Source organism: Scyliorhinus torazame, chromosome 6 (assembly GCF_047496885.1).
Source record: "Scyliorhinus torazame isolate Kashiwa2021f chromosome 6, sScyTor2.1, whole genome shotgun sequence".
Lineage (NCBI taxonomy): Eukaryota > Metazoa > Chordata > Chondrichthyes > Carcharhiniformes > Scyliorhinidae > Scyliorhinus > Scyliorhinus torazame.
This window is the reverse complement of record NC_092712.1, coordinates 105,586,652-105,613,853: the sequence shown is the minus strand read 5'-3', so window position 1 is coordinate 105,613,853 and position 27,202 is coordinate 105,586,652. Positions and strand designations below refer to the sequence as shown.

Below are 27,202 nucleotides of genomic sequence, written 5' to 3'. Positions count from 1 at the left end.
CCCCTCCCCCATATCCCCCCCTCCCCCATATCCCCCATATTCCCCCCTCCCCCATATCCCCATATCCCCCCTCCCCCATATCCCCCCTCCCCCATATCCCCCCCTCCCACATATCCACCCTCCCCCATATCCCCCCTCCCCCATATCCCCCCTCCCCCATATCCCCCCCTCCCCCATATCCCCCCTCCCCCATATCCCCCATATTCCCCCCTCCCCCATATCCCCCCTCCCCCATATCCCCCCTCCCCCATATCCCCCATATCCCCCCTCCCCCATATCCCCCCTCCCACATATCCCCCATATCCCCCCTCCCCCATATCCCCCATATCCCCCCTCCCCCATATCCCCCCTCCCCCATATCCCCCCTCCCACATATCCCCCATATTCCCCCCTCCCCCATATCCCCCCTCCCCCATATCCCCCATATCCCCCCTCCCCCATATCCCCCATATCCCCCCTCCCCCATATCCCCCATATCCCCCCTCCCCCATATCCCCCCTCCCCCATATCCCCCATATCCCCAAGTGAATCCAGCCCTAACCTTAACCTCTGCAATGCACGCGCAACCGATGGCGTGCATTCATATACCTGCCTAACACTGTTGCCTTTTACCCCTGCCACCACCCCCCCCCCCCCCCCCCCCCAGGAGAAGCGCGCACACAACAATAGGGAGCATGTGAGGACTGGAGGAGGGCCCGCTGATGAGAGGCCACTGACCGTACACGAGGAAAGGGCCCTGGAACTGGCTGGCGGACCTGACGACCGGGAGGTTGCTGATGCAGAGGTCGGGGCCCCACGAGCAAGTGAGCCACCAACAGCCCGTCCCCATATCCCCCCTCCCCTATATCCCCCTCTCCCGTATCACCTGATCACTGCCTGATGTCTAACCATGCATGCTTCATTGTGTATCGCAGGACCAAACGTCCAGGCACCCATCCCCGCAGATGCAGACCGCCCGCAGGATGCCCCTCGGAGACCACGGGAGACGGAGAGACCCGAACCCTCCAGCATGCGACGCCCGCAGGATGCCCCTCGGAGACCACGGGAGACGGAGAGACCCGAACCCTCCAGCATGCGACGCCCGCAGGATGCCCCTCGGAGACCACGGGAGACGGAGAGACCCGAACCCTCCAGCATGCGACGCCCGCAGGATGCCCCTCGGAGACCACGGGAGACGGAGAGACCTGGAGCAACAGGGAGACGACACCCCCGTCACGTGCGGGAGCGACCACCCAGCGATGAGGGGGGCAGCCACAGGCCCCCGTCACATCCGAGCCAGGACACCACTACCCAGGACACCACTATCCAGGACACCCCTACCCGGGACACCACTACCCAGGACACCCCTACCCGGGACAGCACTACCCGGGACAGCACTACCCAGGACACCCCTACCCGGGAAGACGAAATACCGGACAGTGACTCAGAGTGGATGGGTGGAGACGAACCCCCACCCCAAAGTGCCATGGACTCAGAGTGGGACGAAGAGCACGACACAACGCCACTGCTGTCACCAACACCCTCCACCATCGCAGAAACACTCACCACGGTTGGGCACTTTAGTGATGAGGCGTCTGGTACACTCACTGGTGCGCACAACACAGCCGTCCCGGTACAGCAGGTGGAGGTAGGAGCAGCAGAGGGACCGGGCGGTCGGAGGGCAGCCCAGGCCAAGCGAACATCTGCCGCCCAGATGGATCCCGGGTTCCTGCAGTTACCACACCCACACATAGATCCGATGCAACCACCGACACGGAGACGAGCGAATAGGGTGACGGGTGGCTTGCGGCGGCTGCGGTCGCAGGTGGAGGAGTCCACCCGCGTCCAGGAGCTGGGAGTGGTCCCGGTCATGCGTGCCACCCAGGCTGACACCGCACGGGTGGCGTCCGCGGTGGAGGCAATGGGTGCGACGGTGTCAGACATGGGGAACGGTTTGCGAGGCCTGGGGCCTTCCGTGCAGGCGGCGTCTGTGGCCCAGGAAATGGCTGCCCTCTCACAGGAGGCCATGAGCCAGTGCCAGCGCCAGATGGCAGAGGCGCTCAACGCCATAGCCCAGTCTCAGCAGGCCATGGCCCAGTCTCAGCAGGCCATAGCCCAGTCTCTGCAGGCCATGGCCCAGTCTCTGCAGGCCATGGCCCAGTCTCAGCAGGCCATCGCTGAGGGCATCGGCGCCAGTGGCCATGTGCGAGCTGGCGTCGCACTGTCGCAGACAGGGTTCGACAACCCCCTGGGCTCCATGGCTGCAAACCTGCAGACCCCTGTCGATACCAGCACGGGCCTCCAGGACTGGCAGCGCCAGATGTCGGGGGCGCGTCGGATGGCCAGTCCGTTCGCATCCCCCACCCATGTAGAGGCCTGGGGGCCATCGGGCACCCCGAGGGAGGAGGAGGTGGTGTGGTCCATCCCGGCTCCCTCTGTAGGGGAGGTCCCGGTACACCGCGACACCTCGGACTCCCCCCCTTCCGTCCCAGGTGCATCGGGTGGGCAACGGGCAGGACAGGCTGGCAGCTCGCCATCCCAGTCGCCCGGGCCGCAGCCTGGCCCATCTAGGCCAGGACGCCCCAGGAAACGGCCGCCAAAGGGATCCAGTGTCAGAGGGCAGGAATCACAGGAGTCCACCTCCAGTTCTGCTGTACCGTCTGGGGAACCACGTAGACGTAGTCAAAGGGCCCGTAAGGCCAAACAATTAGACACTGAGTAAGTTGGCACGGGTGCAGGGCACAGATGAGTTTTAGGCGCTAGGGCACGTGCATGAACTCCTTTGGTTATTAAAGTCAATGTTACACCTACCGAAGCTGCCTTTATGCTCTGTCCAAAGTGTGCGGGGGTGTCATGTACGTTGAGCGCAAGTGTGTGTGTGAGGGGTGGTCTTACCTCAGCCCCAGGTGAGTCTGCCCCCTTCCCCCTGGGCCGCCATCAACATCCCCCGGGCAGAGGACGGGACCGTGCGCTGCAGTATCACAGCCGCATGCAGGGATGGTCCGGGTGGATGGTGGTACTGTGGCCATGGGTCAGACATAGTCCAACGATGTAGAGCCAGGAGCTCATCGGAGGCGGGCTGTCATCATTCTCCATGGCCTGCGATAGACACGCGTCCACCCGCAACTGGGTGAGCCCGGCCCGTTGTGCCGCCGGTGGATCGGCAATTGGGAGTGGGGGGGTGGTGTGCATGCGGGTGGGGTGTGTGGGGTTGGGGAGGGGGGTGATGGTGCTGGGTGGATGGATGGGTGGGGGGTGTGGGTGGTCGGCTGTTGTCATGGTGTGCGGTCTGTGGCCATACTACCCGATTCCCACGCCCATCTAGTCAGTGAAGCGGGCGTCTATCAGTCTGTCCCGTGCCCGCTGGGCCAGCCGGTAACGGTGGACAGCCACCCGTCTGTGTCTACCCCGTCTGCCCTGACCATTGCCCCCATCCCCCTCATCTGGGGAGGACTGGGCCTCTTCCTGCTGCTCCTCCACTCCGCCCTCCTCTGCCTGCGGCACATCGCCCCTCTGCTGGGCTATGTTGTGCAGGACGCAGCACACCACAATGATGCGGCCGACCCTATCTGACCGATACTGGAGGGCGCCCCCAGAGAGGTCCAGGCACCTGAAACGCATCTTCAGCACGCCAAAGCACCTCTCGATCACTCCCCTTGTCGCTACATGGGCATCATTGTAGCGGTTCTCCGCCTCATTGCGTGGCCTCCGTATAGGCGTCATCAGCCACGATCGCAATGGGTAGCCCCTGTCGCCCAGCAACCAGCCCCTCAGCCGGGGATGGCGTCCCTCGTACATGCCGGGGATGGATGACCGCGACAACACGAATGAGTCGTGTACACTGCCTGGGTAACGGGCGCAGACGTGCAGGATCATCATGCGGTGGTCGCAGACCACCTGTACGTTCATCGAATAGGTCCCCTTCCTATTAGTGAACACGGCCCTGTTATCTGCAGGTGGCCGCACGGCGACGTGCATCCCATCGATCGCGCCCTGGACCATGGGGAACCCGGCAATGGCAGAGAAGCCCACGGCCCGGGCATCTTGGCTGGCCCGGTCCACGGGGAAGCGGATGTAGCGGTGCGCCATGGCATAAAGGGCATCTGTCACTGCCCGGATGCACCGATGCACCGATGTCTGCGATATGCCGGACAGGTCCCCACTCGGTGCCTGGAATGACCCCGTTGCATAAAAGTTCAGGGCCACCGTAACCTTGACGGACACGGGGAGAGGGTGTCCCCCGCCAGTGCCACGCGGTGACAGGTGTGCCAGCAGGTGGCAGATGTGTGCCACGGTTTCCCGGCTCATCCGGAGTCTCCTCCTGCATTCCCGGTCCGTGAGGTCCTGGTATGACTGCCGGGGCCGGTACACACGGGGCGCCCTCGGGTGCCTCCGTTGCCGTGGGGCCGCGACGTCCTCCTCCCCCTCCTCGTCCTGTCGGTCAGGTGTCCCTCCAGCCTGGGCGGCTGCCGCCTGCCCCTCTGCGGCAGCCTGCGCCGCCTCTCTGGCACGCTCCTCCTCCTCCTCCTCCTCCTCCTCCTCCTCATCCAGGGCAACATAGACATGAGCGGCTGCCACCACGGCGGCCAACATCGCTGGATGATCTGAAAACATGACGACCTGGTGGGGGGGAGGGGAACGACGACATGTCATCATTGCCCATATCCCCTCCTCCCCCCAGCCAGGTGGCATGGACCGCATGGGTCCAACTGTTGGAGGCTGGCACCTGGCCAGGTGGACCAACTCATTTGCCCTCCCATCACCCACCCCGGCACGGACCCCCCCCCGCCCCAACCTCCACCCCAGCACGGACCCCCCCCCCCCCAACCTCCACCCCGGCACGGACCCCCTCCACAACCCCCAACCTCCACCCCGGCACGGACCCCCCCCCCCCAACCTCCACCCCGGCACGGACCCCCTCCACAACCCCCAACCTCCACCCCGGCACGGACCCCCCCCCCCAACCTCCACCCCGGCACGGACCCCCTCCACAACCCCCAACCTCCACCCCGGCACGGACCCCCTCCACAACCTCCACCCCGGCACGGACCCCCTCCACAACCCCCAACCTCCACCCCAGCACGGACCCCCCCCCCCCAACCTCCACCCCGGCACGGACCCCCTCCACAACCCCCAACCTCCACCCCGGCACGGACCCCCTCCACAACCCCCAACCTCCACCCCGGCACGGACCCCCTCCACAACCTCCACCCCGGCACGGACCCCCTCCACAACCCCCAACCTCCACCCCAGCACGGACCCCCCCCCCCCAACCTCCACCCCGGCACGGACCCCCTCCACAACCCCCAACCTCCACCCCGGCACGGACCCCCTCCACAACCCCCAACCTCCACCCCGGCACGGACCCCCTCCACAACCTCCACCCCGGCACGGACCCCCTCCACAACCCCCAACCTCCACCCCAGCACGGACCCCCCCCCCCCCAACCTCCACCCCGGCACGGACCCCCTCCACAACCCCCAACCTCCACCCCGGCACGGACCCCCCCCCCCCAACCTCCACCCCGGCACGGACCCCCTCCACAACCCCCAACCTCCACCCCGGCACGGACCCCCCCCCCCAACCTCCACCCCGGCACGGACCCCCTCCACAACCCCCAACCTCCACCCCGGCACGGACCCCCTCCACAACCTCCACCCCGGCACGGACCCCCTCCACAACCCCCAACCTCCACCCCAGCACGGACCCCCCCCCCCCAACCTCCACCCCGGCACGGACCCCCTCCACAACCCCCAACCTCCACCCCGGCACGGACCCCCCCCCCCAACCTCCACCCCGGCACGGACCCCCTCCACAACCCCCAACCTCCACCCCGGCACGGACCCCCTCCACAACCTCCACCCCGGCACGGACCCCCTCCACAACCCCCAACCTCCACCCCAGCACGGACCCCCCCCCCCCAACCTCCACCCCGGCACGGACCCCCTCCACAACCCCCAACCTCCACCCCGGCACGGACCCCCTCCACAACCCCCAACCTCCACCCCGGCACGGACCCCCTCCACAACCTCCACCCCGGCACGGACCCCCTCCACAACCCCCAACCTCCACCCCAGCACGGACCCCCCCCCCCCAACCTCCACCCCGGCACGGACCCCCTCCACAACCCCCAACCTCCACCCCGGCACGGACCCCCCCCCCCCAACCTCCACCCCGGCACGGACCCCCTCCACAACCCCCAACCTCCACCCCAGCACGGACCCCCCCCCCCCAACCTCCACCCCGGCACGGACCCCCTCCACAACCCCCAACCTCCACCCCGGCACGGACCCCCTCCACAACCCCCAACCTCCACCCCGGCACGGACCCCCTCCACAACCCCCAACCTCCACCCCGGCACGGACCCCCTCCACAACCCCCAACCTCCACCCCGGCACGGACCCCCTCCACAACCCCCAACCTCCACCCCAGCACGGACCCCCTCCACAACCTCCACCCCGGCACGGACCCCCTCCACAACCCCCAACCTCCACCCCGGCACGGACCCCCTCCACAACCTCCACCCCGGCACGGACCCCCTCCCGGCACTCCCCCGGAGCCCAGCCTACTCTAACCACCCCCCCCCCCCCCCGCCGCACACACACACAAGCCGAGACACACCTCTTCTCAGGCAATCAGTCTGCGGCCACGCCATTTCCTGCCCAGAGCCAACCCCCCAGGCCGTCACTCACCTCCTCGCTGGTCGGCGTGAGCCTGGAGCACCGGGTCACGCCGTTGAAAAGGAGGTTTGATTGACGTCGACGTGAACGGTCATCACGTCGACGGGACTTCGGCCCATCCGGAAGGGAGAATATCGGCAGGCCGAAAATCGGCTGCCTTGCGCAGGCCCGTGACATTCTCCGCGGCAGCGGCGCCATTAACGCCCCGCCGACTTTTCTCCCTTCGGAGACTTCGGCGGGGGCGGGGGCGGGATTCACGGCGGCCAACGGCCATTCTCCGACCCGGCGGGGGGTCGGAGAATGACGCCCCAGAATCTTATAATTCCTCAAATATAATGCCAAAGTGATAAAGTGGCATTTGCAGAGCAGTTTCTCTTTGAATGTCTTCTGGAGTCAGGAAGTAAACTAGCAAATAGATGCAGAGAAAAGGTTGAGTGCTTAAGTAAGGAAAAATACAAAGAGACAGCTACAAAAACAGTAAATTCTATCTGTACTTGTAATGCAGTTGGTCAAAGAAATATGGGGCTGAATTCTCCGCCAGCAGGATTCTCGGTTGCGCTGGCAGCGTACCCACTCCCGGAAAAATGCTGCAGCAGGGAGGAGAATTCACCCCATGATACTTGTCAAGCGTAAGCCATTTAGCTTTACTCTGGCTGCGATTATCCGAACTCATCCATTGAGCCCTCTCTCTCCGTCCGTGAGAAGGACGTGCTGTTAGGTGAATTGGTGTTCTGAATTCTCCCTTGGTGTACCCAAACAGGCATCGGAATGTGGCGACTAGGGGCTTTTCACAGTAACTTCATTGCAGTAGGCATGAGCCTACTTGTGACAATAAAGATTATTAAAAAAAAAAATTAATTGTAAAAATAAATCGGAGTTCAAAACCTGGAGCGAAGCGAAAAACATGATTCTCTTCAGTGTGGTTGGCTTCTGAAATCTTGACAGTACAACAGAAGCACTAGCAAGCTGCAAGAGCAGCCTTTTATACCTTCAGCAAGTTGCTCAGTTGAATCGGGCTGCCACTCTTCACTTCCAAAGCACCAGCAGCAGGGCACATAACTTCCTCCTCCTCCGTGCCCCAGGCCATGGAAGTAGAGGAGGCAGCAGCAAGCAAACACACAGCTTCCAGACATGAAACATGGAACAGTCAGATTAAAGCTGCAAGAGCATTTCTTCATACTTTCAGCAAGTTGCTCAGTTGAATCACTTGGCCATGATTTTTCTATTTTGTGTTTCTGACAATGGATCAACATTTATTTTCAGCACCAGAAGCATTAGGGTGACTTTTAAGAGGCTCTAAGCAGCTGGGAGTGCTGCGCATGCTGCCCGTGCGTATCAGGAAAAGCAAGGATAACTTACAGTGGGGTAGTGCCTGGCAACATCTGTCCGTTTCCCTTTTGTTAATGAACAGTAAAAGATTATGTTTTCTCTACATTGCCTTAATTTAATTGTTTTGTGTCTGTTCGTGGCAGAGAACGCAGGAGTGAGTTTTTTTTTCTGAACTTCTCTGAATTGGTCTTTGTAACCTCCACTGAAATTACGGTGGACAGGTGGAAAAACTTCTGAAATATCAATCCATAAAACCTTACTCCTTGCTGAGACTTTTCTTTTGTATCCTCAGTGGTATGTTCTACGATGGAAACTATACTTACTTGGTTGAACCAGCACCCAGAAACAATAAGAACCTATTGGTAAGTCTTGTTTCCTCGACTTATATGAAATTAAACAATATATTTTCAGACTAATATAGGTTTTAGTATAAAAGTGATAGTTCTGAACGCTTCCTATCATAATGGCATCAACTTTTAAAGATTTTTCTTTGTTTCACTTCTGTAAAATTGAAATTTGGGTTAATGAAAAAAACCGAGAAGAATTCTAAAAATAGAGTACTTCTGGATAGAAATTACAGCAGTTTCTGATATGTGTTGTTACCCCTTGTTATGCTACATTTCTCCCTAGCCTGTCGTTGCCTTTGCTCTAGAAAGCACTATTTCTTGCTAGGATATCGTTCCAAGGATGGTACTTATCCTATGGGTACATCATTGAAGTAGCCATTTTTCAGGTGTCAGCCAGGAGGGAAGGCAACACAGTGAATTCCACTGTATTCTTACTCACAGTTCAAATGTGTGCACTTCCATTGGAGGTTACTAATGATCAACCTATGAGCAAGCACCCTGGCCGTTACCCCTTACAAGGATACTGCAATCAATTATAGGTTATTAAAATCAGCAAACTCAGTTCAAACCAGGGATTGAATTTGGGGCAGTATTTTATGTTTCCCCAGGGTTCCTGCACCCACTCCCCAACCCACACTTCCAGGAAAAAGTTGGTAGCTACAAAGTAGGACCCTTTTCCATCAGTAGCCTGGGAGTGAGACCTGGCAGGACTCAAACTTGGCTCTGGCCTCCGCACTCCTTGGGAAACATTGTGGCAAGGCGGTAAGAGGCCCTCAATTGGGTTATTAAGGGTCTCAATTGGCTTAGGGGCAGGTGGGCCAGACTAGGATTTCCCTGCCACACATAAAATTACAGTGAGATTGGGGCTGGTGAGAGGATGCCAGGAACAGGCCCCATGGCATTGCACTCAATTTTATGGCCTCCACAGGCCTGTTTGACCACCACAGGGGGGCATAAAATTCTTCCCAGGGATCTGTAAAACAGTCACTGCCTTACTAATGTTGTTCCATTGTTATGTGAATGGCCTTTCAGTTTTGACGGTCATGACATTTTGGAGGTGGATTTCCTGGTTACCTTTGTGGATGGAGTTTTGCTGTTAGTTTACTGAGGCCTTCTGCTGTGTGGGATATGGGCAAGGGACATGATTTGACGAAAAAAATCAGAGTCCTGTTTGGGCGCGAATAGTGGGGTGGGGGGGTTTCTGCGGGGAATGTCCCGATGAGGCTGCACTTGTATTTATTTTCATTTCCTGCACTGATGAGCTCAGCTCATCAGTACAGGAAAAGAAATGGCGGCCAATCTCTCTGTCTCTCTCTCTCCTCCCCCCCACCCCCAACCCCCACCATGGCCTCCTGACCCTTCCAACGTCCCAATTTATGGGCTGGGGTCCTTGAGCCCCCTCACACCACCTCATAAGGGCACTGGACCACCAGGCCCGATCCCCAGCATGCGCAACCTGGCATCTTGGCTCATTGGCCATGCCAGCGTGGAACCCTAACAGTGCGCCTGCCGGGGTGCCCATGCTAAGGTGACGGGCTGGCACTGCCAAGGTGCCATCGGGGAGTGCTAGGGTACCACCCTGCCCAGAGAGCAGCCAACCGGGAGCCTCCGATCGCCTGGGAGACCCCCCCCCACCTCCCACCCACACACACACACAAAGTGCTGTTACACCTCATCCATGTTTGTGGAAACCAGTACTAAATGGCACCACCGCAAGGTCCCAGGCACCGGCGTCGTAAATCCCGCAAGACGGCCTATTTCCGCCCAAAGTTTTTATAAAAATCCATTTCTCTTCATAATCGTGCACCTTTGAGGCTACTTCCCAGCCAGAATGTCAGTGGTGGAGAAGGAATTCTGGAAGGGTCTTGCAGGTGGGAAGGTGCAAGGGAGGATGGGTCAGCAGTGGCCAAGAATTATCTTGTGTGCCAGGAAGAGCACTTCTGGTTCCTCCTGGTCCAACAACGGGAAATTTGCCACTTCACCTTTTGTAGTCTTCGGAGCAGTTTTACTTAATTGTGCAGCTGTAGCAGGTAAAAGACCATGATGGGTCTATTAATGTCATAGGTGGTGGTGCTGATCAAGTGGACAACTGAACAGTGCCAGTCAGAGTGCAGGGTATCTGAGTCTCTGCAGGATCATCATTATTTGACATTTTGAATTGTCGAAGTAGGGCTGCCACCTTAATTTTCCATCAGCAACTCAACCTTTACAGGTGTAATTGGTGATTAGCATGACTCCTTTCCTCGGATTTGGGACAATTGGGAAATGGAAGTTTAATCATTCTGCACTTCTAATGTTGGAATGAGGACCCTACAATTTGGGAGTCAGTTTTTAAACAACACAGCTCTGAGTTGAGCTCCTTGCTTGGCAGAAATTCTATTTAAACATTACCATAATTGAGAGCATATCTCTGTTCCTCCAATGATTCAGCAAAAGTATTCTGATGCCATTATTGATTTAATACACCCCCACAAATGCAGGCAAAACTGAAAGTCAGCAAACATTTTTGAAGTTCTAGCCTTTCAAGCTTCATGTAAATATTTGATGCTTTCCCCAAGGTAATTCAAATATGCATAAAAAATGGAATTTCAAATGCACTCCAAACTTGTAGGTGGCAGAGCTTTTCAAGGGTGCAAACAAGAGAATTAAAAATATAAAATACAAATGATTTGTATTAAAAAAAAGGTACATCTACAAAAATGATGTAGCGCTTTTGTCTCTGCCTTTGCAATAAAATTATGTGAGGAAATGTTCATAATACCAAAACGACCGGCTAAGTGACCTATGATCTGTGTGGTGGCAATGGCTCTTTGATTCTAATATGGTCCTCACTATTCTGAGAGACATGGGGCGAAATTCTCCTACCCGCCCCGCCACATTTCTGCGCCGACCGGCCGGCGGGAGTCTCCGTAACACCGGCCGGTCAATGGGGTTTCCCATTGTGGGGCAGCCCCACGCCGTCGGGAAACCCCCGGGCGCCGGCAGAACGGAGACTCCCGCCGGCGGTGAATGACGCCCATGTTTCCTGATGTCCTGTAAATGTAGATTTTATGAGGGAAGACATTTTTTAGATTTAGATTTATTGTTACTCGTACAGAGGTACAGTGAAAAGTATTGTTCTGCGTACAGTCCAGACAGATCATTCCATACTTGAAAAACATAGGACATACAAGAAATACACAATGTAAATAAATAGACAGGGACATCGGGTGAAACATAGTGCTACAATAGTGGAGAAGATGCGTAAAGAGATCAGTTCAGTCCATAAAAGGGCCATTCAGGAGTCTGGTAACAGTGGAGAAGAAACTGGGCGGGATTCTCCGTTTCTGAGACAAAGTGTTGATGCTGGGGCAGAAATCGTGGACTTTCACGACAGAAAACCAGGCGCCGAATCTAGATCAATTCAGCAACTGTGGAGGGGCTAGCACCGGTGTCACATGGAACATAATTGATTCCAACGAAAAACAGTGTGAGATTCGCCAGGTCTGTGATGACACTCGTGAGGCTGACAAGCTGCAGCCGCATATATACATTACAATCCCCACACACACGCATCCCAGCCAACAAGGTAGCACTGGTTGTGCTGGAGCCCTCCATACAGCTGATGGGTCGCCTGTGGCCAAAGGGCACCTAGGGGGGTGGCCTGGGAAGACATCTATACGACTCGCGGCCCTAAGTTCATAGTGAGCTGTTAGTGGCGTATGCAACTGCATGGCTGCCTTGCCGCCTGCGACACGGTGTTTTGTGCCTATCCACCCCCCCATTCTTCTCAACTCCAGCGAATACAATCCGAACCGACTCAATCTCACTTCCTACGTCTGTGCTGCTATTCCAGGAATCATTATGGTGAACCTTTGCTGCACACCCTCTATAACAAGAACATCCTTCCTCAGATAAGGAGACCAAAACTGCCCACAATATTCGAGGTGTGGCCTCATCAAGGCCCTGTGTAATTACAGCATGACATCCCTGCTCCTGGTACTTGAAAACTCTTGCTATGAAGACCAAGATACCATTTGCCTTATTTTCTGCCTGCTTCACCTGCATGCTTAGCTTCAGCTACTGATGTACAAGGATACCTAGGACTTGTTGCATATTCCGCTCTCGTAATTTATGGCCATTCAGATAATAGTTTGCCTTCCCATTTTTGCTACAGAAGTGGATAACCTTGCATTTATCCAAATTATGTTGCATCTGCTATTTATTTGCCCACTCGCGCAACTTGTCTAAATCGCATTGAAGGATCTCTGCATCCTCCACACAGCTCACCCTCCCACCCAACTTTGTGTCATCTGCAGATTTGGAGATAATACATTTTGTTCCCTCATCTAAATCATTAATATATATTGTGAATAGCTGGGGCTTTAGCACTGATCCCTGCGATAGCCTATCAGTCACTGCCTTCCATTTGGAAAAAGGCCTGTTAATCCCTACTCTTTGTTTCTTTCTGCCAACCAGTTTTCTGTCCATCTCAATACCCTACCCCCAATCCCATGTGCTTCAATTTTACACGTTATGTGGGACTTTGTTGAAAGCCTTCTGAAAGTCCAAATAAACCACATCCACTGGCTCCTCCTTATCAACTCTACTAGTTACATCCTTGAAGAATTCCAGTAGCTTTGGCAAGCATGATTTCTCCTTCATAAATCCATGCTGACTGTATCCAATCCTGCCACTGTTTTTCAAGTATTTTGCTATTAAATCTTTGATAATAGATACTGGAATTCTCCCCACTACTGACCAATGTAATGATTGAATTGAAAGACTTTAGTTCCCCATGGCTGGGACTTAAGTTGGATCAGTGCCAAAGCCTGCTTCCAAAGTAAGTTCAGCAAATTTCTGATGTTTTTAATTTTCTCCCTGTCAGTTGGATTTTTCAGATATCCTCTATTGCTAAAACTGTCTTTAAGAAGCTAAGGTTCATCTTTTGTTCCAAATACTTTTTGAACCTCAGATGACTAAGCATCTTCTTCAATTCTTTGCCCAAAGGCAGTTCCAACACACAGCACTACGACCTCCACCACAGGTAGGGCAAACAGGTAGGTCCCAAATCCATCCCAGCTGGAACATGGATCGCAATCTGATCCACACCAGCCGCCCAGCTGACTGGCTACCCACATCCCCTCCCGGAATGCCAGTTGCTGTGGGAACATGCACTTTTACATGTATGTTGTAGTCCGGAGCTATGAATGGTGATGGTAGAGGCTCCATTTTTTTGCATCACATGGCTGACCAGGAATCTCTCACACTATAATTGCCTGTTAATATGTTGGAAGGAATTACAGGTTGTTACTCATCCTTCCTTGGCCATCAACTTAAAAAGTGGGACTTGAACACAAAGCTTCTCTCTCAGAGGCAGTGATCTACCCACTGCGCCACAAGACCTTCAAGCTTTTAAGAATCTATAAAAAACAATCCATCCAGGATTTGAATGTTCCCCTATTGGGTGAGAGCCTTCACAAAGCTCTTTGCACTCTGGGACACATGCATGAAAAGGCTTATCTGGGAGGTAGATTATCACGTCTAGTCCTCAAGCCTCTTTCTCAGTCTCATTTGCAGATTTTCTTGAATTTGTTTATATGATTCCCCTTGTTCCTTGTAAGTATTAATTACACAGGCTTACACACTCTTCTTTAAGAATACCTCTCATTTTATTGGAATTATCACCCATTGCGCAGATCATCTATTCTGTCTCATTCCTTCCCAAGGACCTCAAAACTAATGATTCTTATCATCTTCATTTCTTGTTGTCTGGCTTAAAGCTAGGTTTAGCAACACCTAGGGCGAAATTCTCCGTTATCGGCGGAAACTCCGCCGATCGGCGCAAAAAACGGCGCAAATCCCACTTGCGTCACGTCATAAAAATGGGCCGATAGTCTGCGGCCCGAAATGGGCTAGCAGCGACGTAACGGGATCCGCGCTTGCGCAGTGGTTCACGCCGTGCAGCGTCATACGCGCTGCACGGCGTGACGGCTCATAAGGCCGCGCAGCTCCCCCCCCACCCGACCGGAACAGCCGACCGCAACACCCGACTTGATGGCTGGCCGTCGCTCAGCCCCGAGGTTCGAGTCACGCGATGTGGAGGCGCTCCTGGATGCGGTGGAGCAGAGGAGGGACGCCCTGTATCCCGGGCACGGCCGCAGAGTTGCCCCACGCCACAGCCGGCGTCTGTGGAGGGAGGTGGCAGAGGCCGTCACCGCTGTGGCCCTGACACCACGGACAGGCACCCAGTGCCACAAGAAGGTGAACGACCTCGTCAGAGCAGGCAGGGTGAGCGTCCCCCATATCCCCCATATCCCCTCTCCCCCAAATCCCCCCCTCCCCCATATCCCCCATATCCCCCCTCCCCCATATCCCCCATATTCCCCCCTCCCCCATATCCCCCCCTCCCCCATATCCCCCATATTCCCCCCTCCCCCATATCCCCATATCCCCCCTCCCCCATATCCCCCCTCCCCCATATCCCCCCCTCCCACATATCCACCCTCCCCCATATCCCCCCTCCCCCATATCCCCCATATCCCCCCTCCCCCATATCCCCCCCTCCCCCATATCCCCCCTCCCCCATATCCCCCATATTCCCCCCTCCCCCATATCCCCCCTCCCCCATATCCCCCCTCCCCCATATCCCCCATATCCCCCCTCCCCCATATCCCCCCCTCCCACATATCCACCCTCCCCCATATCCCCCCTCCCCCATATCCCCCATATCCCCCCTCCCCCATATCCCCCCCTCCCCCATATCCCCCCTCCCCCATATCCCCCATATTCCCCCCTCCCCCATATCCCCCCTCCCCCATATCCCCCCTCCCCCATATCCCCCATATCCCCCCTCCCCCATATCCCCCCTCCCCCATATCCCCCCTCCCACATATCCCCCATATTCCCCCCTCCCCCATATCCCCATATCCCCCCTCCCCCATATCCCCCCTCCCCCATATCCCCCCCTCCCACATATCCACCCTCCCCCATATCCCCCCTCCCCCATATCCCCCATATCCCCCCTCCCCCATATCCCCCCCTCCCCCATATCCCCCCTCCCCCATATCCCCCATATTCCCCCCTCCCCCATATCCCCCCTCCCCCATATCCCCCATATTCCCCCCTCCCCCATATCCCCCCTCCCCCATATCCCCCCTCCCCCATATCCCCCATATCCCCCCTCCCCCATATCCCCCCCCTCCCACATATCCACCCTCCCCCATATCCCCCCTCCCCCATATCCCCCATATCCCCCCTCCCCCATATCCCCCCCTCCCCCATATCCCCCCTCCCCCATATCCCCCATATTCCCCCCTCCCCCATATCCCCCCTCCCCCATATCCCCCCTCCCCCATATCCCCCATATCCCCAAGTGAATCCAGCCCTAACCTTAACCTCTGCAATGCACGCGCAACCGATGGCGTGCATTCATATACCTGCCTAACACTGTTGCCTTTTACCCCTGCCACCACCCCCCCCCCCCCCCCCCAGGAGAAGCGCGCACACAACAATAGGGAGCATGTGAGGACTGGAGGAGGGCCCGCTGATGAGAGGCCACTGACCGTACACGAGGAAAGGGCCCTGGAACTGGCTGGCGGACCTGACGACCGGGAGGTTGCTGATGCAGAGGTCGGGGCCCCACGAGCAAGTGAGCCACCAACAGCCCGTCCCCATATCCCCCCTCCCCTATATCCCCCTCTCCCGTATCACCTGATCACTGCCTGATGTCTAACCATGCATGCTTCATTGTGTATCGCAGGACCAAACGTCCAGGCACCCATCCCCGCAGATGCAGACCGCCCGCAGGATGCCCCTCGGAGACCACGGGAGACGGAGAGACCCGAACCCTCCAGCATGCGACGCCCGCAGGATGCCCCTCGGAGACCACGGGAGACGGAGAGACCCGAACCCTCCAGCATGCGACGCCCGCAGGATGCCCCTCGGAGACCACGGGAGACGGAGAGACCCGAACCCTCCAGCATGCGACGCCCGCAGGATGCCCCTCGGAGACCACGGGAGACGGAGAGACCTGGAGCAACAGGGAGACGACACCCCCGTCACGTGCGGGAGCGACCACCCAGCGATGAGGGGGGCAGCCACAGGCCCCCGTCACATCCGAGCCAGGACACCACTACCCAGGACACCACTATCCAGGACACCCCTACCCGGGACACCACTACCCAGGACACCCCTACCCGGGACAGCACTACCCGGGACAGCACTACCCAGGACACCCCTACCCGGGAAGACGAAATACCGGACAGTGACTCAGAGTGGATGGGTGGAGACGAACCCCCACCCCAAAGTGCCATGGACTCAGAGTGGGACGAAGAGCACGACACAACGCCACTGCTGTCACCAACACCCTCCACCATCGCAGAAACACTCACCACGGTTGGGCACTTTAGTGATGAGGCGTCTGGTACACTCACTGGTGCGCACAACACAGCCGTCCCGGTACAGCAGGTGGAGGTAGGAGCAGCAGAGGGACCGGGCGGTCGGAGGGCAGCCCAGGCCAAGCGAACATCTGCCGCCCAGATGGATCCCGGGTTCCTGCAGTTACCACACCCACACATAGATCCGATGCAACCACCGACACGGAGACGAGCGAATAGGGTGACGGGTGGCTTGCGGCGGCTGCGGTCGCAGGTGGAGGAGTCCACCCGCGTCCAGGAGCTGGGAGTGGTCCCGGTCATGCGTGCCACCCAGGCTGACACCGCACGGGTGGCGTCCGCGGTGGAGGCAATGGGTGCGACGGTGTCAGACATGGGGAACGGTTTGCGAGGCCTGGGGCCTTCCGTGCAGGCGGCGTCTGTGGCCCAGGAAATGGCTGCCCTCTCACAGGAGGCCATGAGCCAGTGCCAGCGCCAGATGGCAGAGGCGCTCAACGCCATAGCCCAGTCTCAGCAGGCCATGGCCCAGTCTCAGCAGGCCATAGCCCAGTCTCTGCAGGCCATGGCCCAGTCTCTGCAGGCCATGGCCCAGTCTCAGCAGGCCATCGCTGAGGGCATCGGCGCCAGTGGCCATGTGCGAGCTGGCGTCGCACTGTCGCAGACAGGGTTCGACAACCCCCTGGGCTCCATGGCTGCAAACCTGCAGACCCCTGTCGATACCAGCACGGGCCTCCAGGACTGGCAGCGCCAGATGTCGGGGGCGCGTCGGATGGCCAGTCCGTTCGCATCCCCCACCCATGTAGAGGCCTGGGGGCCATCGGGCACCCCGAGGGAGGAGGAGGTGGTGTGGTCCATCCCGGCTCCCTCTGTAGGGGAGGTCCCGGTACACCGCGACACCTCGGACTCCCCCCCTTCCGTCCCAGGTGCATCGGGTGGGCAACGGGCAGGACAGGCTGGCAGCTCGCCATCCCAGTCGCCCGGGCCGCAGCCTGGCCCATCTAGGCCAGGACGCCCCAGGAAACGGCCGCCAAAGGGATCCAGTGTCAGAGGGCAGGAATCACAGGAGTCCACCTCCAGTTCTGCTGTACCGTCTGGGGAACCACGTAGACGTAGTCAAAGGGCCCGTAAGGCCAAACAATTAGACACTGAGTAAGTTGGCACGGGTGCAGGGCACAGATGAGTTTTAGGCGCTAGGGCACGTGCATGAACTCCTTTGGTTATTAAAGTCAATGTTACACCTACCGAAGCTGCCTTTATGCTCTGTCCAAAGTGTGCGGGGGTGTCATGTACGTTGAGCGCAAGTGTGTGTGTGAGGGGTGGTCTTACCTCAGCCCCAGGTGAGTCTGCCCCCTTCCCCCTGGGCCGCCATCAACATCCCCCGGGCAGAGGACGGGACCGTGCGCTGCAGTATCACAGCCGCATGCAGGGATGGTCCGGGTGGATGGTGGTACTGTGGCCATGGGTCAGACATAGTCCAACGATGTAGAGCCAGGAGCTCATCGGAGGCGGGCTGTCATCATTCTCCATGGCCTGCGATAGACACGCGTCCACCCGCAACTGGGTGAGCCCGGCCCGTTGTGCCGCCGGTGGATCGGCAATTGGGAGTGGGGGGGTGGTGTGCATGCGGGTGGGGTGTGTGGGGTTGGGGAGGGGGGTGATGGTGCTGGGTGGATGGATGGGTGGGGGGTGTGGGTGGTCGGCTGTTGTCATGGTGTGCGGTCTGTGGCCATACTACCCGATTCCCACGCCCATCTAGTCAGTGAAGCGGGCGTCTATCAGTCTGTCCCGTGCCCGCTGGGCCAGCCGGTAACGGTGGACAGCCACCCGTCTGTGTCTACCCCGTCTGCCCTGACCATTGCCCCCATCCCCCTCATCTGGGGAGGACTGGGCCTCTTCCTGCTGCTCCTCCACTCCGCCCTCCTCTGCCTGCGGCACATCGCCCCTCTGCTGGGCTATGTTGTGCAGGACGCAGCACACCACAATGATGCGGCCGACCCTATCTGACCGATACTGGAGGGCGCCCCCAGAGAGGTCCAGGCACCTGAAACGCATCTTCAGCACGCCAAAGCACCTCTCGATCACTCCCCTTGTCGCTACATGGGCATCATTGTAGCGGTTCTCCGCCTCATTGCGTGGCCTCCGTATAGGCGTCATCAGCCACGATCGCAATGGGTAGCCCCTGTCGCCCAGCAACCAGCCCCTCAGCCGGGGATGGCGTCCCTCGTACATGCCGGGGATGGATGACCGCGACAACACGAATGAGTCGTGTACACTGCCTGGGTAACGGGCGCAGACGTGCAGGATCATCATGCGGTGGTCGCAGACCACCTGTACGTTCATCGAATAGGTCCCCTTCCTATTAGTGAACACGGCCCTGTTATCTGCAGGTGGCCGCACGGCGACGTGCATCCCATCGATCGCGCCCTGGACCATGGGGAACCCGGCAATGGCAGAGAAGCCCACGGCCCGGGCATCTTGGCTGGCCCGGTCCACGGGGAAGCGGATGTAGCGGTGCGCCATGGCATAAAGGGCATCTGTCACTGCCCGGATGCACCGATGCACCGATGTCTGCGATATGCCGGACAGGTCCCCACTCGGTGCCTGGAATGACCCCGTTGCATAAAAGTTCAGGGCCACCGTAACCTTGACGGACACGGGGAGAGGGTGTCCCCCGCCAGTGCCACGCGGTGACAGGTGTGCCAGCAGGTGGCAGATGTGTGCCACGGTTTCCCGGCTCATCCGGAGTCTCCTCCTGCATTCCCGGTCCGTGAGGTCCTGGTATGACTGCCGGGGCCGGTACACACGGGGCGCCCTCGGGTGCCTCCGTTGCCGTGGGGCCGCGACGTCCTCCTCCCCCTCCTCGTCCTGTCGGTCAGGTGTCCCTCCAGCCTGGGCGGCTGCCGCCTGCCCCTCTGCGGCAGCCTGCGCCGCCTCTCTGGCACGCTCCTCCTCCTCCTCCTCCTCCTCCTCCTCCTCATCCAGGGCAACATAGACATGAGCGGCTGCCACCACGGCGGCCAACATCGCTGGATGATCTGAAAACATGACGACCTGGTGGGGGGGAGGGGAACGACGACATGTCATCATTGCCCATATCCCCTCCTCCCCCCAGCCAGGTGGCATGGACCGCATGGGTCCAACTGTTGGAGGCTGGCACCTGGCCAGGTGGACCAACTCATTTGCCCTCCCATCACCCACCCCGGCACGGACCCCCCCCCGCCCCAACCTCCACCCCAGCACGGACCCCCCCCCCCCAACCTCCACCCCGGCACGGACCCCCTCCACAACCCCCAACCTCCACCCCGGCACGGACCCCCCCCCCCCAACCTCCACCCCGGCACGGACCCCCTCCACAACCCCCAACCTCCACCCCGGCACGGACCCCCCCCCCCAACCTCCACCCCGGCACGGACCCCCTCCACAACCCCCAACCTCCACCCCGGCACGGACCCCCTCCACAACCTCCACCCCGGCACGGACCCCCTCCACAACCCCCAACCTCCACCCCAGCACGGACCCCCCCCCCCCAACCTCCACCCCGGCACGGACCCCCTCCACAACCCCCAACCTCCACCCCGGCACGGACCCCCTCCACAACCCCCAACCTCCACCCCGGCACGGACCCCCTCCACAACCTCCACCCCGGCACGGACCCCCTCCACAACCCCCAACCTCCACCCCAGCACGGACCCCCCCCCCCCAACCTCCACCCCGGCACGGACCCCCTCCACAACCCCCAACCTCCACCCCGGCACGGACCCCCTCCCCAACCCCCAACCTCCACCCCAGCACGGACCCCCCCCCCCCAACCTCCACCCCGGCACGGACCCCCTCCACAACCCCCAACCTCCACCCCGGCACGGACCCCCTCCACAACCTCCACCCCGGCACGGACCCCCTCCCGGCACTCCCCCGGAGCCCAGCCTACTCTAACCACCCCCCCCCCCCCCCGCCGCACACACACACAAGCCGAGACACACCTCTTCTCAGGCAATCAGTCTGCGGCCACGCCATTTCCTGCCCAGAGCCAACCCCCCAGGCCGTCACTCACCTCCTCGCTGGTCGGCGTGAGCCTGGAGCACCGGGTCACGCCGATGAAAAGGAGGTTTGATTGACGTCGACGTGAACGGTCATCACGTCGACGGGACTTCGGCCCATCCGGAAGGGAGAATATCGGCAGGCCGAAAATCGGCTGCCTTGCGCAGGCCCGTGACATTCTCCGCGGCAGCGGCGCCATTAACGCCCCGCCGACTTTTCTCCCTTCGGAGACTTCGGCGGGGGCGGGGGCGGGATTCACGGCGGCCAACGGCCATTCTCCGACCCGGCGGGGGGTCGGAGAATGACGCCCCAGATCTCTATTTCTGATTTATGGTGTCCCTTCTTGTGCTTTCTTCACCTTGGTCGTACCTACCTTAATGATAGATCCTTGGAAAGCTGGAAAGCAGGACTTGAAGAACGTTAAGGGTCAGGATTTCCGAGTCTCTCGTCTGTGAAACTTGTGGAAAATGGTAGTGATTCAGTTGCACCAGTAATCCAAAGTTTCTGGGAAACTGCAATCCACCTTCTTCAAAGATAAATGATGACAAGAAGGAGAAAACAGAAGGATTGACTCATTACACTAAGAAGTCAAACTCCTTAGGTGGGATTCTCCAATAATGGGGCTATGTCCCCACCCCCACGGAAAAACGCACGTGAATCACTCAGGACTTACCTGGACTTACTGGAGAAAGTCAAGGGTGATTCTTCGATTTGCAAGGGGCTAACAGGGTCCCGGAGTATGTCCTCGCAGCTCTGGCTGCTGATACGGGGCCCTGCATTTCCGGTCGATAGTCCGTGCATGCGCACGGCGGCGGCCTGCGTCAGCTGCCCCGCGAGACATGGCCGACCCACACCGCGGACTGGCACCAAGAATATAGCCTCCCCACCAGATTGCGTGTGCCTGCGGATCGGTGGCCCCCGATCGGTAGCCTAGCCATCCTGGAAGCCCCCCCACCCCCCATGAATGACTCCCCCGCCCCCCACCAGTGTCCGCAGCCGCCACGCCGCGTTCCCTCTAGGTGGAGACATGCGAGAACTACGCCGGCGGGAACTCGGTGAATCGCCGCAGGGGCCTCTTTCAATGGCCCCCGACCAGCGCCACGTCGACCGCGCACGCCCGATTGTCGGCAATTCTCCGGGTACATCTGTTCTATCATAACTAGGAGGAGACTATAGGACTTTCTTGTTATCCTCAGCACAAGAGGTGAAAATGTCACTCCAGCTATTCCAGTGAAAATAATGATCAAATTGAATTAGCTCAGATTTCATTTGAATTGTACATATAAATGGGACTTTTGTTGCTCTGTTTTGGAAATGAGGCGCTCAAAATTGACTCCTACGCAATCTGGGAGAGATTTCTCCCACAACCTGAATCTTAATCGGTTCGAGTTATAACAAGTTTTTATTGTGAAGGTTAGATGACATGTTCTGCTATCTTCAGCACTGCTTGATGATTAATTTGGATATTTTTTTTCCTGCTCAACTTGATGATTGGCGAGCTCTAGCTATAATTCTCTTCATGCCTTTAAAAGCTTAACAGGTTTACCTCAAAGAGGCTTCTGGGGACAGGACCTTCACGGGTTACTTTTCTCTTTCTTGAGCTTCAATATCAGACCTGTATGCCTGCAGTGCTGAGTCATTAGCTTCAGTTTTTGAATGCTTCAACTGAGTCAGCACCAGCTGCTCTTGAGGACCCACTGCCTGTTTTTGTAGCATTTAATTTGACACTTAGAATTACCTTACCTAATGTCTTTGTGCCTTTTATTCATTTATCACTTCCAAATCATTTTATGATTCATCTTGTCAAATGATATGCACTTCAATTCTGCAATCATATTTTTTGTTTCCTGTTTCATGGGATCTGAGTGTCACTGGCAAGATCAGCATTTGTTGCCTTGCACTGGGGGATTCACCGAACCATTTCAGAGGGCAGTTAAGAATCAACCACTTTGCTGTGGGCCTGAATTACATCAAGGCCAGAGCATTAAAAACAGCAAATTTCCTTCCATAAATGGACATTGGTGAAGATGAGTATTTTTTTGGTTTAATTTTATCACCATTATTGAGACCAGTTTCAAATTGCAGAATTATTAATTAATTGAATTTAAATTCCTCCAGCTTGCATGGTGAGATTTGAAGCCATGACCCATGCGTATTACTTGCATCTCGCAATTACTAGTCCAATGACATTCCCACTACGTTGCCAGAAATTCTGGGTTCAACATCCTGTATTTCACATTTGCTGGTATTTGCTGGAAGACTAAGGGCAGGATCCTCCATTTGGGAGACCATTCCGTCCTGCCAGCCCCGGTTTCCGGCTCCAGTTGGTGTCATGATATTCAAACACACACATCATGATAGACACACCAACAGACAAATCAGAACACACAACACCATAACCAATCACAGACAAGGACAGGGACAGTATAAAAGGACAAACACGACACCTGGTGGCCAGTAGAGCTGGAGACCAGGACAAGGACAGGACCTGTTACACTACACACTCAGGGAGACACCACGTGCAGAGTATCCAGACTGAATTGTATATAGCAGTTGAAATAAAATAGAGTTGTACCAAATACAACTGTGTTGGTTCATCTGTGCATCAGAGCATCCAACACCACATGGTACAGGAGTGGATCGATACCTGCCGGCATACCTCAGTGTACAGAGACAACCAGCAATACCCAGGCAAGATGTACGAGCTCCCGGTTCCGCAGCCGCTCCAGTGCCACGGCGATCTCCGCGAAAACTGGCGGCGATTCCGGCAAGCGTTTGAATTATTCCTGGTGGCAGCTGAACTCAAAGACCTGGCTGATGACGAAAAAATTGAATTTCTCCTCACCATCGCCGGTGCAAGGGCAAAAGAAATCTTCACAAAATTCAGGTTCTTCAGGAGGCAACAAAGGTACGATTACCAGGCAGTCCTGAACAAATTCGCCAAATACTGTGAGGAAAACGCACTCCAATCGGCAAGTAAAGGTAAGAAAAGCGGCAGTACTCACCTCGTGGCCGGGATCCCGGAGGCCGAATTCCCAGAGGCCGAAATCCCGGGCCTGAGAGAGAATTGGGTCGAGGTCGGTGGCCATCTTGCTAAAGGTATCACGCTAGCACAGTTGCGCGAGCAGTGCGCAGAACCAGAAGTTTCGTTTGCGCATGCGCGAGACGCTGTGCATGCGCAGTCAAGAAAACGGCCATCGGTACAGGAACAGCGATCTGCGCATGCGCAGTCGCTTCCTACGTGCTACATACCGAGCGTCAGGATGTCAGAGGCCCCAGACCGCACCAATTTAAAGGGGAAACGTCCCAAATCCAATTTAAAAGGAAAACGTCCCAGATCAAAAAAACAAAAATCTGTTAAAGCTGTAAAACAACCTTCCCTCACCTGGAATGACAGCACATTGCCGCAAATTTACCCAGGAGATGAATTTGACCTCCGAAGAACCCTGCAACAAGCAGTTACATACGCACAAGCCGATGATTTCGACCTCGAATACTTCGATACCGATCTTTACATTTTTTCTGGACCTCGCGAGCCCAATTACAACTCCGTGGTCCTATACGACTACGACTCGGACGAACCTTTCGTGTTGCACATTGGCGACCCCCACATCGAATCCGACGCAGATGCGGATTCACTTTTCGGATCTGAGGATCTTCAACCCAACGCATCTGACGTCCCAACTCATCAGTGCCGGATGATGCCGCAGCCTGAAATTAGGAGACAGGGAGCGGTGCAAGCCCACGGCGAGCGGCCTGCTGCCACACAGAGCGTGGTCCACGTCCCGCTCAGCGTTCCCGACTCTGTGAAAGAACACATGCAAGACTCCACACCCCAGTCCTTGCATGCAAAAGAAGCAACTCCAGTATCACAAGACTCCACAGCAAGCTCGTGGGCAGACTCCACAAGGGCAGAAACGCTTGACTCCGATGCGCAGTCCTTGCAGGAACAAGACCATGAGGGTCTGGCAACCTCTCCTGACCAACCAGCGACAGATGATGCAAGTCTGCCATGCTCACGTGAACAGCAAGAAGGCTATAACAGCCTACCATGCTCCACTGCACAGCAGCATGACCATGACGGTCTCTCATGCTACAATGAAGGGCACAGCCCTGATGACTGTTCGAGCCCAACTGAAGACAAGCTAAAGGAATCGCCTCTTCCAAGCCCGATGGAAAAAGGTTTATGCGCTGACCTTCAGGATCATTATAGCCGAACAGAGATTAATAATGCTGCACGGTCACAGAAGGATGCTGAGGATTTGCTAAAAAAATTACTTGTATGTTTAACTTGCAAGGGGCAGACTGAGAATTGCCAGTGTTTTAGTACGGATCGAAAAAATGGACAAGACATTGATCCTCAGGTAATGGAAATAACACAACCGGAATCATATCTACAGCAGGGACAAATGTCTCCCTTCAACACAACACCGCGAAGTCCCAACTTCGGAGACCAGCAATTAGTCAGTAATGACTCTTCAAACCTTGAGGGGAACATTAATTGCATTGAACCTATACACACTCCACTGATAAATGAGCAAAACATTGGAGCAAGAATCCTGAGGACACCGACATCGAGTAGCCAGATAAAGAACTTAAAAACCACAGCAGTTTCAAGTGAACCAATTGTGCTTTCCACTGATGGTGAAGATGCAGATAAGGTCGACCCGTCTATCCATTGTACCAACACTAAAAGAGAGACTGTGACTATGCCAGTCCCAGCAAAATCAGACCCAGAGACTATGAAGGCATGTACATTAAACAAAGATACATATGAAGTCACTGAAAAGAAAACTGAAACGGAATGTTCTTTGGAACATAGTACAATGTCGAAAGAAACATTGGATCCAACATTCGAGGCCATACATATGGGAGAACTTGAGGGTAATAAACAAGGTTCTGCAATGTCTGGGGGAAGATTTAAAATTCCAAAGAAGAAAAGCCCAAATGAAGGACAACAGCAAGACAATGACAGTCCACCGCCATGGTTTGCACCACCAGATGAAAACTCTGACAATTTACCCAACCCTAGTGAACAGCAAGCTGCCAGTGAGGATCCATCCATGGGGTGTGAGACGAGTGACGGCGGCGTCCCACTTCCCATGCAGGGGGTGCAAAGTGACGGACCTCGCCTAGTGCGTACGGAGGCACTCGACGATCATGGTGGGACCACTGACAACTGCGGTGACACCGCACCACTTCCACCCTCAACGGCTCGAACCTCTCCACTAGTCAATGCACTCCTGCATGTCCCGACTCCACAAGTGCAGCTTCACGAGGTCTCAGCTGCCTCCAGTGAACCTGCTGGGACTCCGGATGGGGAGCATCGGCGGAAGACGGACCGGACTCCAGATGGGGAGCGGCCAGGCGCCGACTCTGATTCGCGTACGTCAGACTTTGCTCCAGACGGGCAGTGTCGCGGCCTCGGTGGTGGCACGCTCGGGGTGACAGCGGATGCCACAGCGACAGGGAATGGATCACGTGACAATCACACTGGGTCAGCAATAACAACCAGCACCGACAGTCCAAGACGTATACACCAATTTGCTGCACCACAGCCTCACCACATAACGTTTTCCTATCTGATGCAAGGTTCTAGTTTCACACCATCACCGGACATTGATGCGAGCAGCAATTCTCTCTCCAAGGAGACATGCTTTGACGCTTCTCAGCAGAATCACCCTTCCAGCACAGCATGTGGCCAGAACCAGCATGCACAGTCTCAGCCGACTTCAACATCTGGCACATTCATCGCCTTGCATGATATTAGTGATGGTGCCTCTTCAATGTCGGCGACCCATCAGCTACAAGATGCCATCCAACAGCACCACCACAAACATAAAAAGAAAAAAGACTCCACCTCGTTCCTGGTATGCATGGCGGATGGATTGGTGCGTAGGCGCAATCGGCGAGCCTTGAGCCGCCTTCCACGCTCGCAACTGAACCACACACACACGCCGGATCCTCCACTGGTTCCCAAGGATGACTTTGTGGAGCTGCCACGGATCATGCCCCTTCCATCGCCACCCGTGGCCAGGCTTGCACATCAGCCGGTGGTTCTTGACCCACCCTTGGGGCGGTCAACCCGAGTTCGTCGCACACCTATTAGACTGGACTTATAACACTGTTCATACGTTTAAACGTTAAACACTGCTGCATTATAACCTGTTGTTGTTTTATCGTTCCAGATATCGTTTGACCGGACCACTATTCAAAGTTTTTTTGCATTCATGTTTTGTTATGGTACAACCTCGTTAGCATGACGCACCCGACATCGCCCCATGTATATAGTTACGTCGTATGCACATGCTGTAAATAACACACACACACACTCTTAGATGCACACACGACACGATTATATTTATAACCAAGTAGGCACATATCTTTGTAAAAAGGGGGGATGTCATGATATTCAAACACACACATCATGATAGACACACCAACAGACAAATCA

The 27,202-nt window shown here is 56.7% G+C and overlaps 1 protein-coding gene across 10 annotated transcripts in view; it reads left to right on the top strand.

The window, feature by feature from the left end:
- The window catches only part of adam22 (ADAM metallopeptidase domain 22), a 588,297-nt gene that overhangs the window by 179,652 nt on the left and 381,443 nt on the right, over positions 1-27,202 (top strand). For all 10 annotated transcript variants that reach the window (XM_072508619.1, XM_072508628.1, XM_072508623.1 and 7 more), the window contains exon 6: positions 8,281-8,350. In XM_072508619.1, coding sequence (XP_072364720.1) covers positions 8,281-8,350 — 70 coding nt within the window. The remainder of the gene's footprint in view (positions 1-8,280; positions 8,351-27,202) is intronic.